Source organism: Amblyomma americanum, chromosome 7 (assembly GCF_052857255.1).
Source record: "Amblyomma americanum isolate KBUSLIRL-KWMA chromosome 7, ASM5285725v1, whole genome shotgun sequence".
Taxonomy (NCBI): Eukaryota; Metazoa; Arthropoda; class Arachnida; order Ixodida; family Ixodidae; genus Amblyomma; species Amblyomma americanum.
Genome location: NC_135503.1, coordinates 4,839,724 through 4,863,621, shown reverse-complemented (window position 1 = coordinate 4,863,621; position 23,898 = coordinate 4,839,724). Strand labels below are relative to the sequence as shown.

The window sequence follows — 23,898 nt, the reverse complement described above, 5'->3', positions numbered from 1 at the left end:
GGGTTTCGTTAAACATGCGCATGCTTTTTCCGTGCCATGACGCGGGTCTTCAAGCTCAGCTCTGGCGTCAGCCACTAGCGCTGTCTGCCCATAAACATACGGGTTCGACTTTTTTATTTTTATTTTTCAAGGACTCGTTGGCTTACCCAATTTTTAGTTTTTCTTTTTAGGCCGATACTATATTCTACGGATAAATTGTTGCCTTTTTTTTCTTTTTCATTGATATCAAAAGTGATTCGACCAAAAGTGACTCAGAGTATATTTTGGGCATTTCGACAGGCCGATCAGTTTATTTACCAGTAATTAACGCACATGTGGCGGTATTCACACAGCTTTGCTTGTAGATGGAATGGCATTTAAGAAAGCAGCTGTAGTTCAATAATAGAACCTTCCGATAAAAAGGCAAATTTAAGTTTGTTTTTTGCCTCTCAAAACTAAGTAGTCATATCGCTTAATAACTGCGCCGGGCAAAGCGAGATGGCTGTGCATCACACGGTGTGCGGGCTGATTGCAATGATGCAACTGCTGCTGAACCACTGCCGCAGACAGAACAGAACACTTTTTCTTAACGCTTATGCATAACGCTTACACTTGCAGTCGAGAAACCTACTTAACAAAGTAACTGCCCAGAACGCGTGATGACTGTAAAGAGCACTGCGCTAACAGACGACGTTTGACGAGTAGGTGGAGCCTACCTGTCCGCGGAGACATGTAAAGTAGCTCAGCAATGCCTGAAAACGCACAACTGCACCATTAAATCTAACGTTGACACTCTCTCACCATACCCCTGGCTTCTGTACTTTGTTAATTTATTTCCTTGACTGGGTGTTACTCCTACTAAATAGCCAGCTAGCTGTAGTGCGAATGTGAAGGATGCTGACCGTTATCCCTTCAAGTCGAATTTTTAAAACTGAATTCGGCATACTTTTGCAGGTGTTTTCCGGTTTAGACAGAAAAGTCCAACCCGTACCGGCAAGCCATTGACGAGACCACACCACTTAATTAAATCGCGCATGTACCGCGGCGCACACGGATAGCTGGCACGAACCGGTCTCGAAACGCATTTACGTATATCACGCAACCACCGATCATCAAGCCCCTGTGCCTTGGCGCTCGAGGCCGGAAGCGCAGGGCCGACTCAGCAGCGAGAGATAGCCGGCGCTCCTCGGCTGTGTCGTGCGCTCACCGGAGCACCTTGTTAAAACTTTTCTTACGGCTTTCGACCAACGCTCCGGAACTCGGAAGTGGGGCCTCGGTGCCACTTCCGGAGGGCGCACACAGCGTGATAGGGCGCACCGCCGGGTGCTCGCTACTTCCGGCGGCGGCGCCGACGACGTCCGCACAGCGTTGCGGGCGCCTCGGGAGGACGGGCGTCCACGCTGACGCGAGGCAGGGCGGGACAAAGGCGTCGCCACGGGTCCCGCCGCGAGTCTGAGTCCCGCGCCGGACTCACCTCGGAGACTGCCATTACAGCAAACCCTGTCGGGGATGAGCTCGGCAAGCGGGCACGCTTGCATCCACACTTGCCAGCCCTACCTTTTGTTGATGTGTGTTGCAAAAGCCGCACATTTTTGCCCAAACTGCCGAGGCAAAGTGCAGAAATGCGACTAAGGGAGTAAGTAAGGAAGAATAAATATATAAAATAAAAAGTACGCCGATGAGAACGCATGCATCAGGAAAAGTGGGAAGCGAACTACGAGAACCCATGCACCACAACTGGGGGCTGCGCTAAAAAAACAAGCGACGTTTCCTCGTAGGCACCTGCATCGCGCAGGGTATCGATGGGAACACAAATAGTTTATTTTTGGCCGATCCGGAACTTAACTCTAGAAGGCTACAACTTCTTTCACTCGTGAACGAAACTCACAAAAGGGTTTTTCAAGATTAAAGTGGGCCATATTCTGCTGTACTTGATACTTGTGCACAGGGATGAACTTGGCCGTATAATCTTGTTTGTACAGTGAAATCTGTGTCTGTGATTGCTTATCATGTTTAGAAGAGGAGGAGTTCCTTGCGCCGTGTTTTGAGCTGTGTACATTCTGATCTGAAGAATGCAGAAACAGGAATTGTGCCACTGGGGATCGAAACCGGGCCAGCGTGGTAGGAGGACATCGGCAGCTGAACAAAGGTAAGAACGACTCTACTCCAAGATGTCTGGTTCCTATCTTTTAGTGCAATACTTTAAGCGTACACTTAACTCGCACAATTATTACTCTTGTACCGTCTGATCGGTTGTCGTTTAACGCTGTCGTTGAAGGAGTTTTCTCGCCCAAGGAGACCCGCTTTGTCTCGCCACAGCAGCGCAAACTATGTGCAAATATCAGAAGCAGTTTGGTGAGGCCGGATAGCGATGTCGCTAGCATATTACTAAGAATTGTGTAGGCAGCGTCGAAGGATTCTCTCACGAACGTATCCCTTTCAGAGCGCCACCAATGTCTTACGGCTTCTAACTTGTTTTTTTTTTTTTCGAAGATTACCAATCCTCTAAACTTCCAATCGCAGGGCCATACATGCGCAGAATTTGCAAAGACAGGGCATGTATACACACCTTGCTGCGTCATTCTCTGCTCGCAGCTACGCTGCGGCCGGAGAGAGGCCCGATATGTTAACTGGGCCTACCCTGGCGTACAAATGGAATGGACGACGACTGCTGCTAGGTAGTGTAGGGCGGCTCTAGAACGCACGCCTGGTGAATCTTCAGGCGGGAATTATACGGGATTTAAGGGCGCTGTCGAACGGCACTGTGAATGCTGCCTTTCTATAGCGAACACCAACTGAACAGTTACCTTGGAATGCGCAGGAGAACGGAGCCGATAAACAACTCGGTTCAACGCTCCGGCATGGCGCGTCACTTAAGAGGAAACTCAGAAAAGCTCTGTGCCGCTCTCCCTCTTCGTTTCGCTTCCTTTTGTTTGTTTGTTTCTTTCTTTCTTTCTTTCTTTCTTTCTTTCTTTCTTTCTTTCTTTCTTTCTTTCTTTCTTTCTTTCTTTCTTTCTTTCTTGCGACATGCCATGGGTGTAGCATTAAGAAAGAAAGTGCACAAAACGACAAAGACAAGATGGAATACGGAGAAATCCCGTCTCCTACTCTGTCTCGTCCGTGTCTTGTTTGTTTTATTTTTTTTGTTACACCCCCATGCGCCCAACAACTTGCTATCCTGATGCGTATATCAGCGCAATTTTACAGCGGAGCACGCTGCCATCACAGTATGCCCGTGTCAGCAAGCATCTGCTCGCAAAGCTGAGCAGGGTTGAAATGGCGCTTGTCGAATTTCAGTGGCTTCCAGAGAGAAAGCAACCACGCAGTTGTGGTCGCTGATAGTTTCGAAGCTTAATGCAACATAGGAACAGCTGCCGATTACATATGCAAATTACAGGCGATAACGTGAGAATACCGTCTCTCTGAAGAGGGAAACAAAAGCAAAAAAAAAAACGATGAAACTTTCACTTACGCGGGCCCTTTCAATAAAAACAATGTTTAGATGCATCTTTAAAGCCGTTCAATATATTCCCTGATTCAAAGAGGCCCTTTGTTTTGCACATCACACTTGGACAATTAAAGCACGCAGACACGGAGCGCTTCCCGCGAATTCATTTTTGGCACCGACACGGCCCGCTATCAGCAGGGCTGTGTGCGCCAGAAAAAGAAAGCAAACGCCGTTGTTGTTCGCAGAAAACGCGTGTGCACGCAGCTGCCAGCGTGGCGCGCTCCTTACCCTCGTCTATCGAGCCGGGCTGGGGAAAGGACAGGCAAAAAAAAAAAAAACGTGCCTCACGGCTCGTTTGGTGAATGCTCCCTATCGGAAACCAATACCCGCCAAGCAACTGCAGCCATCTCGAAGTCATTAGCACGAACAGACCGACACACAAGGATGGCGAATGCGAGCGAAAGAGAAAAGCGACATAAGGCGAAAAAAGTTGTTCGCCGGCGGCATCGCAGGCGCTTCTGCGCAGAGATACACAGCGGCCATTGTGCTTTGTTATACGGATTGGGTGGCGGATATCTGTTCTTCCATCTCGCACAGATTTATTGATCCTGTCGGCAAATGTGGGACGCACCATTAAATGACAGGTGACAACGGTTGCAGATTACGTGCAGGGCTTTGCGGTAAAAGTACACCGGAACAAAGTTAGCCAGACTGCGGCGAGTAGGGTTTCGGGACTGACCGCAGGATCGCTCTAGATGGACGAACGTTACTTTGTTCCATGAGATTCTCCACCGTTTTCCGGATCCTGCAGTTGATGTTTTCAACGTGGACTGAGCACAAGCCCGCCCCATACCGAGCGTGGTGTGTATTACTGGCAGCAAAAGCTTACGAGACGCGAATGTGAAAAAAAAAAATTCGGCGCAGTCACGTAAACCAATCGCCTAAACTGTCCCGCCCGTATGCGGCGACGTGTGTTCTCCTTCCGCTGGTAACAATGATACGGTGACATATCCCCCTTTGGCCCGTTTCAGGCCCTTGTTGTTTAATGCCTGCGTGGCTTGAGCCCGTGACACTGTGGGGAGGTGGCTGACACCTACCACATGGTTTGGGCTTGCCAGCGCAACTCAGCTCTCTCCTCCCACCTCAACCCTACCAGAGAGGAATGGGAGGCGGCCCTGCTTGGCTGTTCGGACCTTCAGTCCCAAAAGGCTTTGGTCAAGAGGGCTAAGCTGGCGGCTTCGACCAATGGGGTCCCGGAATAAAGACTCCACCCATTGCGGGGCTCTTTAAAGAGCCTCACCTTTTTCATTAAATAAAGGCTTTTCACCACCACCACCGTCAGGTGCGGGCTGCTTCCACTGATTTTTTTTTTGCATTTTCTTTCCTTCTCGGAGGGAACTAAACAAGGTAACTAATTTTTTTTCAAGAAAACGCATGGTGTGAACGTCTGCAGCAGAGAGTACCTGATCTTGAAATAAGTGCACGCTTAAAAGTGTGGACAAAAGAATGTACAGGGAAATACGTCAGTTGAGCGGACACTCATTCCAAAGATCATGAACCAACTATCCCGTGAACAAGCCCTACTTCAGCACAGTACCTACAATTCTACTCCCTCTCTCTCCTGCTTCTCACTTCGGTCATTCTTTCGATCACCCTTTCCATTATTTCATCCCTTCCGTGCGCAGATTACCCCTCATTTCTAAGGCTGCGCAGTTAGTGAATGGGGAAAACCTGACTTTAATACGGACGCTGCATTGCGCGATTTTTTCCGACCGGCTGTACTTTAAACTCGTCAACAAACTAGCTCGTGAGATGAGGCCAAAACGGCTCGCTGGCTGACAGCTGAATGCGCACGTGTGTGACGAGGCACGACGGCTAGCGACGCGGCAGGTGCACTGTGCAGCTGAGCGTGACGCCGATGCCTCCGCGGCTGCTCGCCGACTAGCTAGCGACGGTCAATACGACGGCCTCGTATTACAACGAAAAAGCGCCAAAAGTATCGACACCTCGGGGAAGACTGGACGCTTCGTCGTTCGTCTTGTATGGCTCGGCTCCGCTCGCGTCTCAGCTGAGGACATCGCCTTAGATTCAGCCGCCTCGAACACAGCAAGGGAAAAGGCCTCAACCCTGGTCTTGAAGTCTGTGAGACACAGGCGGGGCAGTTCCCAAAATCGACGATGTAAACCCGCCTGCTATCCACACCCTCCACAGCATCACTTAACCGTGTTTAACGTGTTTGCCGTTTGCTTCACGTATTCAGTATTACTGGCAGCAAAGCTTACGACACGCGAATGTGCGAAAAAAAATTATTTCGGCGCAGTCACGTAAACCAATCGCCTTAGCTATCCGCAGGTATGCAACCCACCGCGGTGGCTCAGTGGTTAGGGCGCTGGGCTACTGATTCGGAGTTCCCGGGTTCGAACCCGACCGCGGCGGCTGCATTGTTATGGACGCAAAACGCTAAGGCGCCCGTGTGCTGTGCGATGTCAGTAAACGTTAAAGATCCCCAGGTGGTCGAAATTATGCCGGAGCCCTCCACTACAGCACCTCGTTCTTCCTTTCTTCTTTCACTGCCTCCTTTATCCCTTCCCTTAGCGCGCAGTTCAGGTGTCCAACGATACATGAGGCAGATACTGCGCCATTTGCTTTACCCAAAAACCAATTATTATTATTATTATTATTATTAACCGTATTCACGGATTACGTGGCGTTTGCTCCATGGATTCGCACGGTTTGTTTTCGAGGGCGTACGCTGCGCTCCGAAGTGGGAGCGACTCAATAGCCAGTGGTGAATGCACGCTTTGCTCCATGCATTCACACTGAAATGCCGCCATCCAGAGTGTAACTCACAACCCTCCAGCTGGCAAGTTTTCAATGCGCGAAATTTACTGCCGTTATGAGAGACCTTTTTTTTTTATTCTGAATGTTTCCCGACACTTTTATTTACGACGAACGCAAGTTTCATGTGAACAAGTTTCCAGGTGAGAATATTGGAATCGCTTTATTGTCAATAGACCGTGAGCCAGAGAACGCATCTCTCCGACCCCTAGTGTCTGGCGTCGCAAGCTTCAAACAGAGGGCCGACCATTACGCGACAGTGTGCGCCCCTTCTGCCTTCCCTGATAGGCATAAGAAGGCAGCAGTAAGCAAAGTACAGCCCCCTCCGTCGACTTGGGCGTCAAGGCGATCAATCTGAGAACACGTGGCTGCATTCAGCACTTGAGTTCGGCTCAGGAGTGTTGCGCGAAGAAAGAAACTTCTGCGAAGTGCTGAATATTCCTATCCACCACGCTCTTAGAAACACGAATGCCGAGAGCTTCAAACAGCTGCAGGCCACGTGCATCCCTGTCGGATTTGCGATAAAAAAGAAAAAAAAAGAGACGTATTGATGGAACGTCATCATGCTGTAAGCACGCATATGCTCCTGCCGATAACAAGAGCCAGGCGCGTTCTCGGCTTAGCCACATGCAGTGGCTAGGCTTGCCTACAACAACAACCGACCCCCAAAACACGTTTCTGGATACATTCCGAGCTTGTGATGCAACCCAGGGAAAAGCGGTTCAAATGAGCTTATGCATGTAATTTTATGCAAGTAGTTATCCAGCCGTTGCGACACTGCTCGTTCCGTTTTCTGGTACGGTCAGTGTAGCCGTGCACACCGGAAAATTTGCGGTGTAATCCGTGCTGCACCTGGACTACCGTTCTCCAGGAATACATGAATGCAGCGCCGTATTTTGCCGCCGTGCATACATACGGAGCGTTTTCAGTGGTCACGCCGTTATTCATTCGTTTCACTGCGCTTCTCTTTGGCAAAGTCGCCCAGGACGGCGACCAAGTAACTAAAGTTAACTCCACGCGAAACCTCGACCACCGCCCAATCTTTCTCCGCGACCGAGCGTCCAAGGCCGTCGTGAAGGCTTGGCTCGACAACATGGTAGAGACAGCACAACAAAACGTTCGTCGCTTCTTGGATTTTGTCCGCTGCTTGCGAAGGCGATCCTACAGTCGCTCCGTTGCGGTAGACCCTTACAAAAATCGCCTACAGACTGTCTATAGGCTCCTTATAGACTCTATTGCCTTCGTATAGATATTTCTTTTTGCCTATTCATAGTCTATAGATTGTCTTTAGACGACAGCCTATCAAAAGTGTAAGGCCATAAATCTATCGATTTTCCATAGACTGTCTAAAGGATTTGTATTGCCTATAGACTGTTCTCTATGATTTGCCTATTCTCTACAGACTTTATAGACAGAAGTCTGTGGACACTCTACAGACTGTCTAAAGAAATTTTTGTAATGGGAGGCTCTAACCCGCTGTTGCATCAGCCTGGCGTTCATGCTGACTCTCGAAACACCCTTGAAACCACACCCCTTTTTTTATGCACGCGGCCAACTTCTTTTAAAGCGAAAGCTTTATTGGCCGCAAACTCGCTATTTCGCCGTGGCGGAACTCCGTCGAGGCACATGACGTCACAACACGCGCCTCACCGCGGGAGGTTACTGTGCTTCGCGCGCTCGCCGCGCCATCTGGCATGACGTCACACCGCGCCGCTCGCCGCCGCCGCCGTTTGGTAGGACGTGACACCGCGTTCCTCGTCGTTGGGCTCGCCTCCGCTCGCTTCGACAGCTGCGTCGCATGCGTGATAAGATGTCACAGGATTGAAAAGGAGATCAGAATTGTCGCCGTCCATACTGTCGCGTCAACTGTGGTTTCGGCGCACGCCAGCTCTCCTTTTCAATCCTGTGACATCTTATCGCATGCACGAAGAGCTGGCGTGCGCCGCAACCACAGTTGAGGCGACAGTATGGACGGCGACAATTCTGATAAGCTGGGGGAGGCCTGGAATCGACAGCGGAACGAGATGAAGAGGAAACGGATCGCCCAGGAAACAGACGAACAGCGCGCCGAACGACTTGCTAAATGCCGCCGTGAATATACCGCCGCGAGACAGGCACGTTTAACGTCCGGTGTCTCGACCGCTAGCAGCAGCCGGAGGAGAGACCCGAGTCCTGCTTCACTGAAGACGGCCCGTGATGAACGAAGGAATGCGACCAAGAGACTTCAGCGGCGGGCTCAAGAAACCGAAAAAGAACGTGCCGTTAACCTAGGGAATAGACGTAATGAAGAGTGACGCGACCCCTTCAATCCTTGGATAGCCTCGGTGCTGAAATCAAACATTGGCCTACAGGTCATGCTGGACGTTTATGCCCGTGCCTCATACGTTGTAGAATATATGAACAAGTCCAACCGGAGAGTTTCACACTTGCTTTCGCTACATATATCCTGGCATAGCCGAGCTAAGCCACTGCCATTGTTTTTTTATCGTGGCTCATGTAACGTACGGTGTCTAAATGAGCATGTAGCGTCTTATCCTGCGTTTGTGTCTTTCACCTTGGCTTCTCGTTTCTACGCGCAGGTTTCTCGCCACGAAGCCGTCGCTTCTCAATGCAGGCCACTAATTTTTGCAAGTCAAGAAATGCGCAGGTGTTTTGCAGAGCTGCTTAAAGCGTCACGCACGCTTGCGGTCGCGCACCTAAGGGGTTTAGGTACGTGGTCCAGTGAGACCTAAAATTATTTCTGATGTGTTTTATTTTCGGGAGTTTTCTAGTGATGTGGACGGACTGAGAAAATCTCGCAGACACAGCGAGGCGATGAATTATGCGTCAAATGCATTCTTGAAATAACAAAAAAACGTGGGTGAACATTAGGAGCTTCTTTTTCGCCTGTCCGGTGTCAGTGAAAGTGGCGCTTTGACTCGCTTCCTTACGAGCTCCGAGCATGAGTGGCTTTCTTTTCAGTCGCACCAAATTAACTTCTTCACCACTCAAAAACAGGCCCGGCGTTCTGCCTTATCAGTTGTCACAGCTTTGCCCGCAAGAAAAATGATTTTCAATGAGGAGATCTACTCCAGGAGGCTAGCAAAAGGCAACTCGAAGTACTCACCAATTGCGCTCGTTATTAGCTGCTGTCATTTGCTGTCGAATACACTTACTGATTACCGAAATTTTGGCGCCAGCTCAAGAGATGACGAAGAATTTTCTCGTTGCCAGTATTGTGAATAGTCTGCACAAACTCGGTTTGTGATACGATGAAGATTTAGAGATCAGGGGCATTTATATTCGATTAAATACAGTTAACCTAGTCTCCCGATATTCAATGAGAATTCTTTCTGCGTTCCATGAAGCTTATATGACAATGCCGGGCCGGGTCGCAAGAAAGGTGCTGTACCGAGTGTGAAGATGACAGTACCATGCAAGTTGAAGTTACTCTTACGTGAACGATGCCCACGTTTCGTGGAGTTCCCGATGGTACGGTACATCCGCTCTCGAATACCGATTCATGCGATCGCAACTTCGCTGGTCCTTGTAATTACTCACAAACGTTTATATTGAAACGAATTGCGCTTGACTTGACAGCACTGCTTCGTTTCGTCGAGGTGAGTTGTGTTTTCTCCGCAAAAAAAGTAAAGGACACTGCTTTCTTTTCGCAACGGTTCCAAGCTAATTTTTCAATTAGCTTGGAACCATTGCGAAAAGAAAGCAATGTCCTTTACTTTACATAAAAGTGAGGCACACTTCGATGCAAGGGTCTTCACAAAGGGAATAGCTAAATGTCCGATAGGTGGACTCATTATTAAAACCAGGAAAAAAAAAACTTCTGGCGTGGGTGCGATTACGTGGCTAATTCTCACAAGCAGGAAAAGCAGCGTTAAGATGTGTAATGCGTTATGCAAGAGGAAAACACGAAAAACTGCGGACGAGTGGTTCTACCTTGGGTTGGAAATCACCAGGAATAAAGACTTCCACTCTGCCGCCCGTCGCGTTGACCGACAAACGGAGCGACACGCCGAAACGTACCGCAGCACGGTAATGGCGGTTAAGGCTGATGCAGAGTAATTGTCCTAACTGCCTCAATTCGGAAAGCACTATACATGGATTCAATGTGGCGGTGCGCATTGCGCACTGATGTTCCTACGCATAGATGTCCTGAAATCTGCGAGCGCGATTTAGCCACCAGGGTGCAATTAACGCCACACTTCAGGAAATGGCTCAATCTGAAAGATCGCATTTGCCCCGCGAGGGGTTTTTTTTTTTTTTTTCGGTACGCGTCGCGGCGGCCTTCGGCTTGTGTGTATTCTCCAATCAGAGTCAGAGGCATACAGGTAAGATACCGCAACTACAGACGGGGTGCGAGAAAGTACAATGCAGTGGGAACAAAACGACTACTACCGCGTGGTTCGAATCAAGCGAACCTTGCCCACCTTGTTGATGTCGAGCAGAATGAGCTTGGCGCCGAGGTCGGCGCAGCGCAGGGCGATCTCGCGTCCCAGCCCGTGTCCCGCTCCGGTCACGAGCACGTGCTTGTCACGCAGCGACTTGCGGCTCCCCGGAACTGCCAGTCGCAGCAGGTACACAAGCACCGACACCACACAGCGCCCCGCGATGCCCAACAGCTCGAGCAGGAGCAAGAAGTAAGGCACCACCTCCATGCTTCGCCGCGGTCGGCCGGGTCGGTAGCGTTCTCAGACAGCGGCACGGGGGAGAAAGTGGAGGAGGATCGGAGGAGGCGCCGACGCCAGGAAGGATCCCGCGTGGCACAAAGAAGGAGCTCGGCCGGGCAGTCGAGGAACGCGCACAAGTCCGGACGAAAAGGAAAGCGCCGGGCAGTAGGTATGACCGATGCAGCGGTGGCGGGCTCTCTTGTGCGGTCAGGGACGACGGGTTGTTTTGTCGGTGAGGGTCGCCGACCGACGCGACGGCGCGATCCGAGGACGAGAGGCCAGGCGAGCCGTGCAGCAGCAGTTGCTCCCGCGGACACCAACACGCACGCGGCCCGACTCGAGGCGTCTCGACGGGTGTGGCGGGTAGCGGCCTCGCTGGCCTCGCCGCGCCGCCGGCGTCGCACCGCCTGCTGCCCCGCCAGCTGTTCAAAGCCGCCGCCCGACGCGACGCCTTACGGCGCACCCGAAAAGCGGCGAAATGGGGAATTTTGACGGTCGAGGAGCGGGCAGCGCGGCCGGTCTCGCCCGTGGTCTCGGGTTGATGATCACTATCGCGATAGCGCAGTAGCTAAAATTGGGGCGGGTCCCTCTTCTTTCTTGCTTTGCTGAATTGAATTGTTTTGAATTCAGCGGCTATCCCTCCGTAATAGCGGGGAACCAGCACGTTTCTTGAACCTATTTTTACACTTACCGATGGCGATGTTGCTGTCAATTTGGAGCACTCTGGCGCCAAGACGCACTGACTGACACGGCCTCGTCGGCGTATAATTTTCTTGCTTCCGAATTAATTAGAAGAACGCGCAGTTTGCAACCGATCTAAAGCATGACGCACGTCATTATTCTCGCGGCGCTGCCTCCTCCAGTGGTGTTTTAAAACATTTTCCTGCTTCTTTACCCTGCATCCACAAACAGTGCCGGTCTGAGTAGCGCGAGTGAACCAGTAACGCCTTAAAAAAGAAGAAAAAGCACGAACATGCCTAACACTTTGCGCAGATACGTCATCTTAAGAGCGCGCTTTTATAACGCGGCGTCCCGTATGTCATCTCCAAATGCCACCTGTCGAATGCGCTGTGTCCCCTACACCCAAGCCGCCGGATGTCAGTCTCATCCACAAGTATGAGCGACTGGCAGGAGGTGTGGCTCGTCGCTGGCGGGTAACACCACATTGATGTATTTCTTTCTTTGTTTATATCACCAGATGTGGGTCCCACGTGCACGTGCATCATTCGCGCACGTCGCTCGCTTGGCCTCGGTACAGCCTTCGTTAAAAGTTTAGAGCCCAGGTGGCCTTGATTCTAAGCCGTGTACCACCCGCAGAGGGTCCAACTTCCCGACGGAAATGAAACACTTTCCTTTTACGTTCAAGGCACTAGGATCGCAAGGGAACCACACGGCGTGGCTAAAAAGCAAGCCCCCCTGGGCTTCAAAATTTTGAGGAAGGGTTAGCGTATGAGGCGCAGTTCCCACAAAACGAAGATCATAGTAAAACGATTCTGCCTGTATATCAACGCGCTGTACATGCTCTTGTTAGCCGCCGCCTGATTACATTGTATACTATTATTCCGATCCTAACCTGATACAAAGCGTTTAAACTGCATTCCCGGATTCCACGCAGCAATCTTGTTCACAATGATGCGTCAGCACTGGCAACTCAAACGTTTCGTGTGAACAGAGAACCTCCACTGTGTTCAGTGAACTTCCTGTAAGTGGAGCAGATCTGATATAAGGGAGTAACCAACTATTGCCGGCCACCCAAGTGCAGTCCTACGGGTGCATAAATTAGATTAGATACTCAAAAAATAAATAAAAATAATATTGCCCAAACTGCACCGCCTACGGCACAGCACGCTTCCTACGGGTACAAAGAGCAGACTGGACAGGAAAAAAGAAGTCAAAATAAAATTGCCCCGCCCGCACTGCGGGCACAGAGCGAAGCCGCGCAGCTGCCACAGAAACTTCGTCACAGGAAATCTGTCACAGAAAATGCCTAACTGGCAAGTTGCGTCGAGACACGCAAACGCTCGCCCTTCTATACTGGAACAGACCGTTGTGTTTCCTAGCATATCCGCTTTGTGTTTCAGCGCTAGATATTCCTCGGGAACCGCATAATCTCCTGACACAACAGCCTTTGGGGCACGCAAGGTGCAGTTGCGCTCCCGTGGTTTACACAGAAGTTGCCGCGGAGGTCGAGTTTCGGTGGAGGCGAAATTCCAGAGGCCCGTGTACTGCGCGATGTCAGTGCACGTTAAAGAACCCCAGGAGGTCGAAATTTCCGGAGCCCTTCACTACGGCATCCCTCATAGCCTGAGTCGCTCTGACACGTTAAACACCATAAACCAACCAAACCAGCGCTCGTGTCGTGTCTTGTCCTTCTTGTGTGATTGCTTGTTTTTGCTCTGCTCCGTTCCCTTGGTTAAAAAATGCACCAACTAGCCCAAACAGAAGTTTTACTGAAGAATCTTTCTTGTTAGTGGGCCCATCTTTTTGTGTTCATCCCTCTTCACAGCGCTCGTGTCGTGTCTTGTCCTTCTTGTGTGATTGCTTGTTTTTGCGCTGCTCCGTTCCCTTGGTTAAAAAATGCACCAACTAGCCCAAATAGAAGTTTTACTGAAGTATCAAACACAGAAGTAACACGGAATTCCCGTGTTGCGTCTGCCTCTGTCGGAATTCCAGCCGAGCAGTGCACAGTCATGAGTGTGGTTTGCTGTCGAATATTGGACGCTAGAACTATGCAAATAGAAAGAAAAATAATACAAACGCTTTGTTTACCAATGAGTTGTTGTGTTTAGCTAGTTGCTCTTTTTACTGATGCGAGCACTGATATGCCTCCTATTGGCGAACAGATTGAGAGCACAACAAAACACATATCCTCAAAAATAAAACTAAATACTGGCACCTCATTCAAAAATATCATTGTCCACGCTTTTCTTTTCATCAGGAAGCAAACGTCGCAAGTAGTTCATGGTATGGAAGTGATTACATTCAAAGACTTGAACAGTGGTGTGCACCGAGGTCTCCTTTGCTGCTGAACACGGAGAAAAAAGTGGACGTGCGCGGGAACGCTGTGTAAGTAGCTGCGCTTCGTCCGCCGTGCTGCTCACAAAGAGACAAGATGATGACAAGGGCGAGGTGGAAAATGCGCGTTTCGTTCATTGATTTTTTTTTAACAAGTGGGTAAGCAGAAACTATTTCGTTTATATCACGTGATACGACAGCGGTTGCGTGCGAAAAGCGCCTCCAACCTTTGAACGATTTCATTCTTGGCGTGCTCGTGACAGGGGACAAAGCACGCAACGCAGCGCACGGAGGTTCCCAGCAGGTTTGAGTGCACGTTTGGTGAACTTGCACGCAAACGAACGAAACAAAACGAGACAGGAAGAGACTTGAAGCCGGTCTTTCTGATTCTGAACGATAGCAAGAAAAATAAATTGCAGGTTAAGCATGAAGCCGCAAACATATGGCACGCAGTAGAGCTGGTGCCACTTCGAAATATAACAACCCAGGTAGATTTATTCTCCATCTCAGACATGATGGGGCAGGTAGCGAAAATAATCAGCGTGATTGGCTTGACGAGATCTCCCCCCCCCCTTTTTTTTTCGGAAGGAAATAGAAAGTGAATACATCACTGCGGCAACAATGCAGTGTTCGCAGAAAATAGTGGTGCGCTCACAATAAATAATAATTAGAGGATGTATGTTCAAGGTAGTGATACTTTTCAAGAAAAGCAGTATTATTCAATTTTAATCTTGCGCTTCAGGAACTGTCGCAATCTTGCACTTACTTCAGCACTTCGAGAAATGCGAGCTTAGAAAGATATCCGCGTTTTCGGCCGTATATTAGCCAAGACAAATATGAAGTTCACCGGTCCCAGCATTTCTACGGTGATGGAACGCCCACAGAGACCCATTCTCCTCTAAGTGATTTTTAGAAACTCTATGATGCGCAGAATGCCATAAATTGAAAACGCCAGAAAACACACGCAGCGCAATCGTCATCTGACGTTGGAGAGCTGCAGCCGCGGATTATCGTTGGATTCTGATGAGAGAATTCACAGATAGCAGATTTCACCCGAGCCGTCGGCGCAAAACGTTATTCTTCAATGGATTTGTTATACTTCGTTTATACGCTCGGTGCGTGGCCTGCAGAGGTATGTAGAGACGACACTGAAAGCCTCCTAGCGACGGACGCTAGAAACAACGACAGGGCAGTTTTCCCGATTTCCACACTGTCGCAGGAAGAATGGGAGAAGTTCACGAGTTTGATTAGCCGATTGTGGTTGTGCGTTATGAATATATCTGTCTGGACGGCTTTCGAAATTAATTAAATTGTTCTATAGTGAATATGCGTCCGATGGCGCACTTCTATGGCCCAACCCAAAGGGCAGATACTTGCCAACGGACAAACATCACGAAGCCCTACTACGACGTGTAGCTGATCGCGAGTACATCGCCTTTTATCGTTTTTTATATATTATTGCTATGTCCACGCGTTCTGCTTGAAGAGCAATCCGATAGGTCCAATATGATATCATTGAGCGTGCATGGTGCCGGCTTCACTTGCCCCATCAAGTGTGCATCGACAAAGCGCGCGCGAAAAGTGCTTGTACGGCAGACTTGTAAAAAGACGAATACACTGAATGTATTTCTGCAGTGATTTTCATCGCTGATACTGAATTAGTAATCGCAGTTTCGCGTTGCTCAACCGGACAGGAGTATCCTTTGTTGGATCTCAGCATGACTGATGTTTGATGCAGCGTTGACCGCACCTGACTGCTACCCCGTTCGCTATCCCCTATCGTGCCGGAGAGTAAGGCGCAGTCTTCAGCACGGACGCTTAATTAGGACCCAAAGTTATCAAATTGGAACGAAATTGAGCTCGACACACAGACGTGCTGCTGTGACAGGCACCGTCTTGGTCCCCTAGCTTCTGTCGGCCAGCGCTCACGCTACTCCTGAAAGAGCCCCTGTTCAGCTTGGTTATCCACGATGTCTTAACGCGTGTATAGTGCGTATCGTAAGCCAACTTGATCTAGACATTTAAAAAAAGCGCCACTGCATAGAGTTTGAAATACGCAGGCTGGGCTGGCGCTTCGCTGTGCTTCCCATGCCCTCCCCGCTGCGGCCACCCACCGCGCTGGCAGTGCGGGTGTGCGCCATTTCATGGTTGCTCTGTTGCACATAAGCTTCATAGAGCAACCGTTTTTAACATGCTTGATTATGTCATGCGCAGGCCTTGCTGAACTATATCGCTTTCATGGGAGAGCCTCTTCGAGCTATAGTCGTATTCTTCGAGGAATGACGCAGTCTTAGAACTCATTATAAGACTTCGAGAAAAGTCGAACTCTTATAACCATTGTGAGCACGTTTCGTAATCTTCATCACAATCTGCGATTATCCATCATCACCCTTCGTTTGACGTGAAGTTCATCCTCCTCATTTGTGAATGATCATCACCAACGCTCTTTCGATGTGTTCGACCTTCGACGCCATTATTGGTAGGGCCAATAAAGCTCGGTCGCCCAGCTTAAACTGTATCCCTATTTTGGCAATTTATTAGCCAAGCCAAACATCGAATTTGCTCTTCCCGAACGCAGCGCCCCTTTTTCCTCCTGACAACTTTCACAAACGTTATGAGGCGCAAAGTGTTATAAATTATAAACGCCAGAGGACACAAGTAGTGCTATCGTTATCTGGTTTCCAAAAGCTAGCCGCGGATTGTGGTGGAAGCCTAATCGCAGGATTCGCTCTTGGTACGATTAGAGAGCTTTGGCGCGAGCAATAGGGAAAAAAATTGGTTTTTAAGGAATGAAAATGACGCAGTATCTGTCTCATATCTCGGCGGACACCTGAACCGCGCCGTAAGGGAAGGGATAAAGCAGGGAGTGAAAGTATAAAGGAAGAAAGAGGTGCCGTAGTGGAGAGCTCCGGAATAATTTCGACCACCTTACGGTCTTTAACGTGCACTGACATCGCACAGGACACGGGCGCCATTTGCGTTTCGCCTCCATCAAAACGCTGCCGCCGCGGTCGGATTCGAACCCGGGAACTCCGGATCAGTAGCCGAGCACCCTAACTACTGAGCCACCGTGGCGGGCGGAGCCATCGGCACGAAACTCTATTCTGCAATATGGCTTCGTGCTGAGTGTGGTGACTCTTGCGCTCACCGTTGACGAGTAAACTTCACGGACCATGCGCTCGCATCATCCTAGTAGCCGACTTCACAGTGTGAGAAAACGCACGACAGCTGTGGCGTTTCGCTGGCTCTCATTCGCCGACCTCGTCGGTCGCCGGCAATGTACCGATACTGCCTCGTGCGCCCCCTACCTTTCCAGGGACGCCCGGTGTTACGCTGCGCCCCCTTTCACCGTTGCGGCCACCTCTTCCACCATTCACGCTATCTGACTCAGCTCATGGCTGTTCCGTTCCCTTTTCCGCTTCAGAGAGCTTGTAACGCACTTCCCGGCTGAACTCCACGGTCGCCGTGAGACAACCTAAAAATACGCGACATTGGTTACTGATAACTGCTCTGACAGCTCTCATTTGAAGCTTTGTTATCAAAGTTAATGTATTTAACTAATGGCTGTTTGGTAGGAACGGAATTTTCGTATTTCAAAGTGCCCAGTGGCTTCCCTTCCGTTCCGTTGAAGCCTGTCGAATTCTCATGATGATGATGATGATGATAATGATAATGATGAATTTTTAAGGCGGAAGAGCGTCTGTGGCCAAAGAGAGCCATGGCCCAAGGTTTTTTTCTTTTACTCAAGGTGGGGTCAAAGACCCATTTCCGAAGCATTTCAGCCTAGAGAACCCGGGAACCACGCAGAAGAAAGCTTGTATCCATTGTATCACCGGTTGGTACCCGGCGACACCTCCCGCATGCGTTGCGGGTGCTCAAACGACTAGTCTCCGCTCTGGATGCTTTTTCGTTACGTACTGGACTGCTGCTATTAAGCGCTGCGCACTTTTAAAACTCCTCGCGTTCATACTTACCAGCGCTTGTCACGTTTTTCCTAAAGTAGTTGTAGAGAGTCCACCATGCAGACTCTTCTAGTCCTTCGTCCCAGTCCGCAAACAGCTTCCCAAATGGCATCTATACTTGATGGTCACTCCCGAAGCCTGCTTGTAGTCGGTCGCAGAAGCAGGCGGAATTGTTATCACTTTAAAAAAATGCGAATCCAACTTCCAGAAACACTTGCGCAGATACACAGGCGAAGCTCTATGAGCTACCCTGACACCTTCACAGCTCACGTGCACTTGCTGGAATGCAGGCGAAGCGAAGCCTTAGGCGTTTTGCACGGTAACCTCCCAGAAGGCCCTGGTCGGCCGAGCCCGAGCTGCGGCGGTCGCCAATGGGCTCCTGTGATGAAGAGCCCACCTAGTGATGGTGAGAGGCCTTCCGGGCCACCTCAAGCTTTCTCCCAGTCACATACATGCAATAACGTTTTCCAAACAGACAGACCTCGCACTGTCTGCTGCGCGTTAGTATTATGCATTACTGAAACCGGGTAGGGAAAAACATGGTATGATATTTAGTCTTTAGTTTTCTTTTAGACGAGAGACATCATGAACACTCCTTGATGCAAGAAACTTGTGATCGACGATTGCCTGTTTCCCTCTGAAGGCAATGAATTTCGCCCTTTCGCGCCATGAGCCTGTGAAGGGGGCTACGGGGCACAAAATTGTGCATTTGAAATCACGTGCAGGGTAGGGTTATCATTTTCACTTAAATAGTTTTCTGAACGCAGCGATGTTGGAATGCCGTCCGGGCCCACTGGATTCAAGAGGGGGCACGAATTGGGCCGATAGAAGAAAGTCCTTCGGCAGATTCTTCAGGCGCTTAGCACTTGGGTGAGTTATAAAACCTGCTTACGCATTATTGCATTTGGCTTTTTTATACGGCTTGGAAGGAATTAGAAAGAAAAAAAGACGCTGTAGGGCTCGAATGACAGGAAAAGCTGGTTTCGTAAGCCGGCCACCGATTTACAAAACACCGCGTCCAGCAACCGCTAACGGATACCAAAAGTCAGTTTTTAGCTCTTGTATAATGTTGTTGCTGAGCTCCTGCACCGAAAAGGGTTGTTTCGTAACTACGGTGTAATATGATCCTTCAGCCTTGGTAACTCTTGTAAAACTCTTATGCACGGCTTGATATTACGCAAGAACGCATGAAAAGCCGGTGTATTTGCTGGCGGGAGCTTCGGGAAAAATTAAAATTACTTTAAATGTATCTCGATAACCACTTGCACCAGTCGTGACCCGATAATTTCCTTTGCCCTGCCACAATCAAGTTCATGGTATCTGTTTGTAAGGCACGGAAGGCAGGATCTGTGAGCAAATCGTGCGATAATTTGGCAGCCCCTTGGCTTTCCTTCGCGGCTATAAAAATCAGTTAGAACTCGTTGAAACGACTGCAGGTTAAATTATGGATATTCCTTCAGTGCTCTGAAGAACATCCATTATTATCTTTTAATGAATTATGTTGCCTTCCGTAGAAAGAAATTTGCTGCAATTTCCAGCATACATTCCGCGGACTATACACGTTTAAATGTTAGAGCTTTATTCTGCGCGGACTGTGTCTGAAGGCATAATTTTTGTTCTCAAAGTCGCTCAATATGCAAATCCTCAAGAAAGGTTCAATTTGATGACATAATAAGGATGTTGCATCATTTGCGAACTGCAAATCAGAACCGAGTGCTGAGGGGTATGCATCCGTTGCGGACTATAATCCGGCAGTTACGGTAGTATGTCTTTTATTGTCTTAAATGCCATAATCTGAAAGCATTTTTCTTGAATCGACAGATTCACGCGAAGTTGTATGTACACAGACGTAGGACTACAAGGCAGGTGTTAATGACGAAACAAATGAAAGAGAATACAGTACTCGAATCTGATGGTTATAAAAACACGGAAGAATATGGTGTGCAATTCTGAACATCGATGTTCGTGATGTGCCTTGCCATGAATGCCTGCAGAAACGAGTAGGGAGATTGCAGTCAGTCAGTCAGTCAGTCAGTCAGTCAGTCAGTCAGTCAGTCAGTCAGTCAGTCAGTCAGTCAGTCAGTCAGTCAGTCAGTCAGTCAGTCAGTCAGTCAGTCAGTCAGTCAGTCAGTCGGTCAGTCAGTCAGTCGGTCAGTCGGTCAGTCGGTCAGTCGGTTCGGTCGGTCGGTCGGTCGGTCGGTCGGTCGGTCGGTCGGTACGGATCTGTCGGTCGGTCGGTCCGTCGGTCGGTCACATGAATGTTTTCGCGCGATAGCTGCCATTCGGGTACGCTGTGTAACATTTTTACGCTTAGTGTTGTAAAATACCAATTGCTGCTTCGAAGGCAGGTTCAGCGAAGAACTCTTAGCTGATCCCTAAACAGCAATCAGCCCCCTTCGTGCCTGTGTTAAAACTGCGCACGGAATAGCGGCGCACAAATGCGGGAGGCACCTGATGCAGCGTGCGTCCTGCCTCGGCAAATGTAAAGGTGCTAGGGTGAGCTAAAAGGGACAGCGAAGATGAAAATAACATCTCTCCTATCTGTTTGATCTCAAACGTGAAAGAGAGGGTGCACTAAATATACGACGCTTTTATTGTCGTCGCGTTCACGTGTATGCATGCAAAATCCATCGTCTGGCAGCCCGAGAAAGCCCAGAACTTGAGCTTGCACGCGTTTATATAGAGTCTCTGCACATGCACCGCCTACGAGCGTACAAAAGACAAGTGATGGCTGAATGCGATAAGCTTCGCGCTTAGGCGAGAACTGTCGGTGTAGAAGCGCTCCAGCACGCGTGCACTCAGGGGATCACGATGAATTGTCTCTGACATACGATCTCTCCTCACAGGGCAAAGTAGGGCCTCGCACTCTGAGCGAGCGTCCATAACTCATCGCTGATGGATGGGAATAATACCGTGTCTGTTCCGTACTTGTTCTACTCCGGAAACGGTGCCGAGTTGGGAAGAATTCGGAGTAGGCGCTGAAATTGAAGGCATAAGCTTCGCTCTCGAATTCAAGGAAGGCAGGGCTTGGCGAGGTATGAGTGCGAGCTCGGGGATATGCGAAAACGACATTCGTGCGTTTTGCCGACAAGCGCTCCCAAGGCTCTTTAGAGGCAGAGCTGCTGTTCGAAGCTGCAAGGAAGGCGTTCGATTATTCAGATTGATATGCATTACGAAGAACGTGACGAAAGGCATTTCGCCAGCGTTCTGAGAAGGAGAGATAACAATGGTGTAACATCATGAAAGAAAAAGCACTCTATATTAAGAAAGAGTAATTTAGAACGCCGGCAGCATTTGTGTGGCTTGAAAAAGAAGATCGTTTGAAGACTTGCGCGAGTCCGAATCCGTCTTGTCAAACTTTCTAAATTTAATTCCAACGTGTCTCCAAGTCTTTCTGTGCGCCCCCGCACCCTCCACTTGTTCTACTTCCTCGCCTTTTTCTATTCTTTTAATTCCGTGATGCCTTGCCTTCAAAATTCCGCTCGGAACATTAAGGTGACCCGTCCTGGACGAAGATATATCCATGTTATGCCTACATATTGCAGAGCTATAGCGTGCCGAACAGAGAACAAAATTACGACGTCACGTGACGAATAAACGACTAACGGAAGCTAATAACGCGCCAACGTGGAAGTTAAACGGCTCAGTAAGGTTTCCATTCCTTTTGCCCGTGGTTACGTTAATAGGTACTGCTGGAGAGTTCGTATCCCTGTCAAAAGTGAGGCATGATAATAATACACACGCAAAAGAGAGCGATTAAAGGTAGGACACACTGGCAGGTTGACCAGGTGAGCGTCTGTTTTGCAAATAACCGTTGTGCTAATAGTAGCAGTAATCGACGCTTTTGCCGCAATGAAATTGAACTTAGTTTGTGTTTCTCATGAGCAAAACTTTTTTCTTTAACCTTTCTCGATGAGATACTGAAGAACAGTACATTCAAGGTTGCAAGTTGTCTCTAGAACAGAGCCACTCAAAGGACAAAATGAATTCAACGAAAAGAGTAAAAAGTGTCTAAAAAACGTAAAAAAAGAATAAAATCATTTTAAAAACTACCGGCATCTTTGAACGAAGCAGTCAGAGAAGCAATGCTTATGTCGATTTTTCACACCGATCGTGACATGCATGTAGAGTATATCTGTGGTGGAAGACAAAGCCATATCGGAGACAAGGCTAAATTTAGCTGAGACCCGCAGATTCTTGTCAGCCTGCCTTATGCTTGTAAAATACAAAAAAAACATGCTCTTTTTAATGGGGAAGGAGATTCATGTGAAGAGGGGGTGCCCATAGTGGTCGAGTGCGTATCGGGAGAGCGAACTTTTGAATGCCGACTTTAGTGTTTCTTTCGGTATTGAGTGCATCAGATCTGTGTTCGCAGCACAAAGTTTGCGTTTACTTGGCCTTCGTTTGTTTAATTTTAATGCTTTCTGCTACAACGAAAGAGCGAACACTTCTTGGGTTCTTGTAAGCGGAACTTCCCGGGGTGTGCATTTCAGGAGGTGCTTGTTATTATGCTGGACCTGCACATGTATATGCGTATTCATTTATTTAGCGTATCACCACATAAACCGTGGTAGAAAGATGACAAGAAGAAAAAATCTGGTGAAAAGCACAAGAAATCTGGGCACAGAGCTCCTCCAGACAGCATTATCGCCGTGCCTGTTGATGGCATCTACGGTTTCCGCGTATATGCAGCGAAGAGCGAATAGGGACGCTAATGACGTCAGGCACGCGTTAGAGAAATGAGTGGGCAGGCGTCGCTTATTAGGGCGGCGCGCTGAGAAATGCGAACGCAGGCTGCTCCGAGGTCGCGTATTCATCCATGTAATTCACTTCCACCGGTGGATTCATTACGAGAAAGTAATTGTGCTTGCGGCACTCTCGTTTAGCAGCAGTAATGAATGGGGCAACTTGCAAGTAGACAAGCCACCTATTTCCCGTTTTTCCTTTATTAAGCAATCACCAGCAATTGAAAAATGACATTTTTGTTGCCGGCAACAAGATACGCCTTAGACCACTTTTAATCTGAGCTGCATCGTGGAGAACGCGTTGATGACAATGCTTTGGGACTCATATAGCAGGCTAGAGTGATGATAGCGCAGCTTTCTTAAAGAAGACTTACAAGAAGAAAGGGGCAAGAGGACGATAGGAACCACTGAAATAAAACTTCTCTCTCCGCTTCATTCACAAATTGCCCTGAAAGGGCGTTCTTCACGCATTGACCACCCACTGCCCTACCCACTCGGATACGAAAAAAAAAAATTCCTTCAGCAGCGCTCGAATAAAAATTCGTGGCTACGTGCCTGCCTCAGCGCATAACACCCATACAGATCTTTGAAGGAGCATTAAAACAGCTTTAGAGTCCCGGGTTTTTGTTTCCCAATTGAATACCGTCACGGCTTTATAGCAATGTAAGTGTCAAGTGTACAAGGTCGTGCTTTTTCTTTACCCGAACGATTCATTTGCGCTATCGCTGATCCAAGAAATTAGTGTGGACTTTAAAGCTGCTTGCCCGCGCAATTTTCCGCGCTGGAGTTTTTTTTTTTTTTTCTTGCATTATCGTGGCTCGGAAAGGGAATCTCGCGATCTCTCTTAAAGAGGTCGTGTTCAGGTACTTGAAGCTCATCCCCTAAAAGTAATTTTCCTGCACGATTCATTCGACCTGCCGCTGCAGTCTGCGCCAGCCGTTTTACTTAGCTCTCTATACACAGAATGTGCCCAGCCTTTTGTTTAAACTCAGATTGAAAAACGCCGTTCTTTAACTGTCTCTGTGTATGTGACTGGTAGGAGCGGAACCTCAAAACCAGCCCTATCGATAACTGGGCGAGGTGGCGCCGCATGGTGCAAAGACAGCTCGAATGATAAGAGGGAGCTTTTATCATCTGCGTCGCCCCATTTCGCGCTGTTTTCTCACTAAGTTCAACGGCAGTGCTCTTCTGGATGCTCAAAGCACCCATAAAATTGTCATATGCTGTTGGCAGAATCTAGCAGTCAG

General features: G+C 48.9%; 1 protein-coding gene across 1 annotated transcript in view; it reads right to left on the bottom strand.

Moving 5' to 3' along the window:
- Nucleotides 1-11,472, bottom strand: part of LOC144098314 (17-beta-hydroxysteroid dehydrogenase 13-like) — a 105,826-nt gene extending 94,354 nt beyond the window's left edge. Inside the window, exon 1 of the mRNA XM_077630857.1 lies at nt 10,690-11,472. Within this exon, the coding sequence (XP_077486983.1) occupies nt 10,690-10,917 (228 nt within the window). The 5' untranslated portion in view covers nt 10,918-11,472. The remainder of the gene's footprint in view (nt 1-10,689) is intronic.
- Between the last annotated feature and the right edge of the window lie 12,426 nt (nt 11,473-23,898).